The following is a 6,370-nucleotide window of genomic DNA, read 5'->3' on the forward strand; positions in this document are numbered from 1 at the left end:
GGGGAGCACCGCGTCTATGCGGCCCCGCCTGCGCCGCCTCCCCTTCTGTAGCCCCAGGAGGATTGGCGCGCACGCGCGGGCACACCTCTGACTGGCGTGAGAGTGTCATCTTCGAGGCTTCGGGGAAACTCCAGGGGCGTCCGGAACGGGGTGCACTCCCCCGTGCCAATGGTTCCGGCCGCGCCGTCCCGCCCCTCGCTGGTTGCCGTGGGCTGCGCGCGCCGAGCACACGTCTCTAGGGCCTGGGTGCCGCCTGAGTCCATCCCCTCGGTTCCCGGGGCTGCGGCTGAGGCGGGGGGTGGGGGCTGGGGACGGCCCGAGGTGCCTGGGCTCCCGGGCTTCCCGGGGTCCGGGCTGCAGATAAGCTGGGATCTCGGTGGCATCTTCAGAGGAGTTCAGACCTGGTGAGGAGGGGGCGCTGAGGTTGCAGCAGACATGCTGGAGCTGAGATGCTCAGGTAAGAAAATAACTCAAGATTGCAGGGACCTCGAACATCAGTCGGGGCGTTGACTTGGGGAACAGGGAATATGGGGCAATTGGAGGGATGGGTGTGACCCTCCAGTAGTAGAATGGTTAAGTGTATAAGCTCTGCACTCCTTTGTCAGGTTGAGGTTTTTCTTCCACTGTTTTAGCTTTATTAGGTGCGACTTACAGGTGTGACTTCGGCTTCTGAAGCCTCAGTTTTGTCATCTGTGGAATGGACATAACCGAAGCTACTTCGAAGGACTGTTAAGAGGATTACGTGAAACAATGCTTGTGAAGCTTTTTGCACAAGGTAGGCATGCGATAATGCTGGTTATTCACCCCATAAACATATACAGGATATAAGGACCTGCCCTGTCTCCCGCATCCCACTATGCTAAGTTTTCTCGATGGTGCCAAAACAGGCACAGGCCCCATCTCTTTTTCATCCCCCATTCAACATTGAGCACTGTATGCTAGTAGTGCACATTTATTCATTAAATATTTGCCAGTAGCGCTCCTCTCCCTGTTGTTGTGACAGCCAAAAGACAGATGAACAAATTTCTGAAGTGTCCCCTGGGTTTGGCAGCTCCCCTTTTGTCCTTGGGTTGGGAACTTAAGAGCCCATCTTCCTGTGCTGGCACCAACAATGACAGGGGTGCCACCCTGACCCCCTTTTACAGGGAGCCCTGGAGACAGGACCTGGCAGGCAAAGCATGTGTGCTATCACACAGAACCATGGGCAGCGTGAAGACCCCTGTGGAGCTGGCCGTCAGTGGGATGCAGACTCTCCATCTTCAGCACCATTGCCGGGGCGGCCACCGGGTCAAGGCCAGGGCATCCTACGTGGATGAGTCTTTGTTTGGCAGCCCTGCGGCTACCCGGCCCACACCACCAGACTTTGACCCACCCTGGGTGGAAAAGGCCAACAGAACCAGTGGAGTGGGCACAGGGACATCACGGGCCTCAGGGGCCAACGGGAGCAGCAAGACCACCTCCTCCAGGGGCAGCACCCCAACCCTCACACCAAGGAAGAAGAACAAATACAGGTAACAGGATGGGGAGATACACTTCTGTACTCATGGAGCCACCTGGGTTCCTATTAGAACCCTGCTGTTGACATGCTGTGTGACTTTGGGCAAGTACCTTGACCTCTCTGAGCTACAGTTTCCTGTTGTGGAAAATGGAACCTAGTGGGACTATTGAGAGGAAATGAAATGAGGTGTGTACAGGGCTTGGCACGATACCCTGACAGGAAGCGTTCAGTGATAGTGACAATGGTTGAACACCATTTCCAAACGCCACAGACCAAGCAAGTGAGGCCCAGGGGAGTCAGGTGATTTGCCCAAGATCACAGAGCAGTTTGCATAAGAATGTTAATGTGTTTGATCCGTGAAATGACATAGATGTGGTGGGTTCCAGTTTTAGCAAGTCGTTTCAGAAATGGTTTTGCTGCCTTTTCACGAACAAGCTAGAAAAACAGGAGTTGATGCTAATAGTTATTATTGTAAATTAATAAATTAGATTATTTGGATTATTTCAGGTTGATACCGGCATGGAGGGAGGTGTCTAGTGGTGGGCCACAGGGCTCTATCTTGTTTATTGTTATCGGTGGTTTGGACAAAAACACAGAAGACTGGAATATTAGTTATTTACAGCTGCCATAATAAAATACCATAGACTGGGGAGCTTAAACAACAGAAATTAGTTTTCTCACAGTTCTGGAGGCTAAAAGTCCAAGTTCTAGGAGCTAGCAGGCTGAAGCCGGTCCTTGGCTTACAGACAGCCACCTCCTCGCCCTGTTCTCGCATGGCCTTTTCTCTGAGCATGTGCATTCCTGGTGTCTCCCCCCTTATAAGGACACCAGTCCTGTTGCTTCAGAACCCACCTTTATGACCTCATTGAAGCCTAGTTATCTCTTTAAAATTCAGTGTGAATTTTGGGAGGACATAGTTCAATCCGTAACAATTAGCCAATCATATTTAGGGTTCATTCTGAGCTAGGAGGGGCATAGGTTGGTAGAGAGAAGTGAAAATGGGAATGGTGCCTATTTAAGGAGATAAAATTCAATGAGAGAAAAGCAAGGCTCTGTTATTATTATGCCAGCTTGAGCGCCATGCATCTGATGTGGGGGCTGTAAGGTAGGGTCAGGTTGGCGTTAGCAGCGTTGACACCTACAGGGTAGCTGAAAATGCTAATGTTAAGTAAGTGTGGGCTGCATTAACAGAGGTATGGTGTCCATGACGAGGGAGGTCAACTCCGTGCTCTCCTGGAGGGTGGACTTTTGTGCAGGATGCTGACAAGTAGAAGTTGTCAAGTGAGAATGTACATAAGAGAGAGAGAGATGCTGTTGAGTAAAACATTTGGCGCCGGACAGACATAGGCGGCAAGCAAATGTGGTTTGAAGCGGCAAAAAGTTGACTTTTCAAAGACTTGCAGTTTGAACACAGAAGCACTTTCAGTCCTGACGAAAAGCCATGGAGCTGACACCTCATAGGTGTGCCATGAATATTTGTGAGATTAATAGAAAAAAATAATTGCTGAGTGAATCTAATTAAAGGTGAGAAGCCTAGAAGTCACTTATATCTGATATGCTGCTCCTGGAGCTTGGGCCCTTGAGTCAGGCTGGATTTGAATCTTGTCTCTATACCCTCCTTATATATAGGGGGCCTTCCTCTCCCTATGCCTCCTTGTCTTGTTTGTAAAGCGGGATTATCGTATCTCCCTCCTGTGGATGTTTGTGAGAGATAATGAGATGATGCATATGACGTGCTGAGTTCTGGGCCTGCACATGAAGAGCCCTCAGTAAATATTCAAAAATTTAAAAAGCTTCTCTGGTGATGAGGCCAGGTCAGCGTTATAACCCAGGTTCAAACTGAGCGCCCTCTCGAGTCCAGGCACCGCGCTGTATCATTTCAAATACAGTGGGACGGGCCACAGGACTGCAGAGGGTTCGTCTGACAAGGCCACTAGGGAGAAGGAGAATTGGGGGTAAAAAAAAAAATGTAAAGACCTGTAAAGATTAAGGTTATACTTATTGGGACTCTTACATGCAAGTGACGTGGAAGACTTACCCAAACTGGCTTCAGCGGAAAAAGGATGTTTAGGGCTTGTTTATCAGGGGCTCAAACTGTGGTTGGATCCTGTCTCCCTCTTAGCACAGCTTGCCCCGACACGTCGCATCTGAGCCAGCCACCAGCTGCCCTTCTATCCTGCTGGCTTCTCAAGGCCAGTTGGCAGACAGACATCTTTCCTGATAGTTTCAACAAGGGTCCTAAGGCAGGCGCTCATTGGACAGGATGGGTCATATGGCCTTTCCCAAGCCAATCAGTGTGGCCAGGAAGATGGAATATGCAAATTGGCCAGGCCTGGAAAAGGGGGCGGTCAGGATGCGGGGGACTGGCTGCGTGGCAGGGGAAAAAACAACAGAGATGGGGGTGGTGGGACACCAGAGGGCTGTGGCCTCGCTGTGGGTGCCAGGCTGGGAGACAGGGACTTTGGGATCTACGGGCAACCCTCTCTGCTACTGGAGGTGCCTGGCAGCAGGTGGGGGCTTGAGGTTTTTAGGGTTTGTTCATTCCCCCAGCTCACTGCATTTCTCTTCCCTTTTCCAGACTGATCAGCCACACTCCTTCTTACTGTGATGAGTCGCTATTTGGCTCCCGACCTGAGGGCACCAGCTGGGAGGGCCCGTGGATGGCAAAGGGGGATGCTGCCAAACTCCATGCCCTCTTCTGGACACCCCCAGCCACCCCTAGGGGCAGCCACTCGCCCCGCCCCAGGGAGACCCCGCTGCGAGCCATTCACCCAGCTGGTCCCTCGAAGACAGAGCCCGAGGCGGTGGCAGACTCCCAGAAGCTGTACACAGATGGGTTAGACTCTCTACGCCCTCGGAGGCGGGAACGTTCCCATTCCCTTACACACCCGAATGTCCCCAGCACTGGTTGCCCACCTGCCAGTGCCCCCCACACCAATGGGCCTCGGGATCCCAGGCCTTCCCTGTCGGGGGTGACCTTCCAGAACCCTCAAGTGACGCCCAGGGCTCGCTCAGTTCGTATTTCAGTGCCAGCCACCCCCCAACGAGGTGGGGCCACCCAGAAACCAAAGCCCCCTTGGAAATGAGTTTCTTGGTCCTCTCATCAGGTTTGCCCATGGGGTCACGGTGAGGGGCCCAGTTTCAGAGTCTCCCAGGTAACCATGAGGCGTTGGAGAAGCGCTCAGGGGAGCAGACATAGCAAGAGTGGACAGTGCTCCCCTTTATGCTGACATCCACCAGTTTCTTCCTACCTTGTACTCCATGATTTGATGCCTGCCCCTTGAGATGCCTGTTCCAGTTTTGCTATAGCCACAGGCCGAGTGAGTGCCGCCCCAGGGGTGCCCCTGGGAGGGGCCCACCACTCCCCCATCACTCCCACAACATCGTCTTGTTGCCAAGTGTGAATAAATGGCACGATCGCCAACCTGGAGGGTCCCTTCTTCCTTCAAGCCAAGCTTCCTGCTCAGGATGAGTTTCCAGCTGAGTCTGGAGTTTTCCCAGGCACAGCGAACGGACCATGGGGAACAGAGGATCTGGGTGACGCGTGGGTGGACATGTTTTTATTTTTAATAATCATGTATTTATTTTCACATATTAAAAATATATCAGTAGCTCATCAAAGCCATGACTGACTAATTTTATTTTCCTCAGGGCAAGGCCAGTAAAGGCCTGAGTAGAATTAAATAACAAAGATAAATACAATGAGGAAGTGGCAGAAATCATAACTGTGGCAAGTCGACAACTGAAGTTTGAGGACATGGGCCTCCTACATTTCCCACATTTTCCCAAAAAACAGAGTGACGAGGAGGACTCTGCCAAGTGAAGTCCAAGAAGGCCAGAAAGTTACACATGGCATCTGGAGAGCACTCAGAACAGAGAGGCGTAAGCAGTCCGGGAGCGCCCTGCTGTCTGGCTCTGCTGCTTGTCGTCTGCACTGCCCTGGGTCAGGTCACTTATTCTGCTCGGATGGGGTTACACTCAGAATCCCAGGATCCTGCCGGATTTGGGTGGGGGCTAGGCTTTGGCCTCTTCGTGTCCCCACTTACCTCCAGTGCACCTCCAGGAAGCACTGGGATTCTAGAGAGCCCAGTTGGAAGCCACATCATTGGTTCTGTACCTCCACTTCCAGGAGAGGGAGAGCGAACATGTGGGAGGAGCAGTCTGGGAGGGACCAGCAGTGGCCAGGACCAGGGACACCCATGCAGACACTTACAGGGGTCAGGTGGGCCATGAGCAAAGCAAGCCAGCCGCACCCTGGCACAAACACTTTGTACGTATGTAGAATGTTTAAACTAGAATTTTCACAAAGAATTAGTTTCCTCCTTGGTTTCACCGGAGACACCCAGCTCTCCTCTGCCTTTATCTCCTCGCCCTATGTTATAATAGATGAACCAGAAATGCCTCTCCTCCCGAGTACACTAAAGAGGGCGACGGCCCAAGTGTGATGGTACTGGGGCAACTGGCACAGGCCGTGTGTTTGGAAGGCAGCTGGGAGTGGTGGGGACTGGGGCAAGCTGCAGTGTCTGCCATCTAAAAGGGGCTGCTGCTCGGCTCTCGAAGATGGGCGGACCCCAGGGTGTCTGGATGAGATGTTTCCAGAAAAAGCAGAAAGCTGGATTTCTCTAGGACAGCCCCGACCCGAAAACCTGATTCTCCTGGAGTTCTCTGCCTGCCCGCCCCGCGCGCCCCCCACCGCCCCCCAACCTCCTGCAGGCAGCTGTGAGCACAGCCCGCCGCCCCAGTGGCTGATACGTATGTCCACTGCAGCCATGGCCCGCAGTCTGGGGCCAAGAAGGCTGCAGCCCGCGGTCTGGCTTCCCACTGAGGCTAAAGGAAGGAACAGCTCTGTGCTGACACCTGGCCTGCATGCTC

At 52.9% G+C, this 6,370-nt stretch overlaps 1 protein-coding gene across 3 annotated transcripts; it reads left to right on the plus strand.

The window, feature by feature from the left end:
* Positions 1-120: 120 nt before the first annotated feature.
* RITA1 (RBPJ interacting and tubulin associated 1) lies at positions 121-5,117 on the plus strand. 3 transcript variants are annotated; one of them, XM_027576351.2, is made up of 4 exons: positions 121-457; positions 633-775; positions 1,197-1,511; positions 4,077-5,117. In XM_027576351.2, exons 3-4 carry the CDS (start codon positions 1,201-1,203, stop codon positions 4,582-4,584), a joined length of 819 nt encoding a protein of 272 aa, XP_027432152.2. In that variant the 5' UTR covers positions 121-457; positions 633-775; positions 1,197-1,200; the 3' UTR covers positions 4,585-5,117. The 3 variants fall into 3 exon arrangements, with proteins under 3 accessions (XP_027432152.2, XP_027432150.2, XP_027432151.2); XM_027576349.2 differs by having other exon boundaries at positions 126-457; positions 1,146-1,511; XM_027576350.2 differs by having other exon boundaries at positions 126-457; positions 655-775; positions 1,146-1,511.
* The last annotated feature ends 1,253 nt before the right edge of the window (positions 5,118-6,370 follow it).

Source organism: Zalophus californianus, chromosome 14 (genome assembly GCF_009762305.2).
Source record: "Zalophus californianus isolate mZalCal1 chromosome 14, mZalCal1.pri.v2, whole genome shotgun sequence".
NCBI lineage: Eukaryota > Metazoa > Chordata > Mammalia > Carnivora > Otariidae > Zalophus > Zalophus californianus.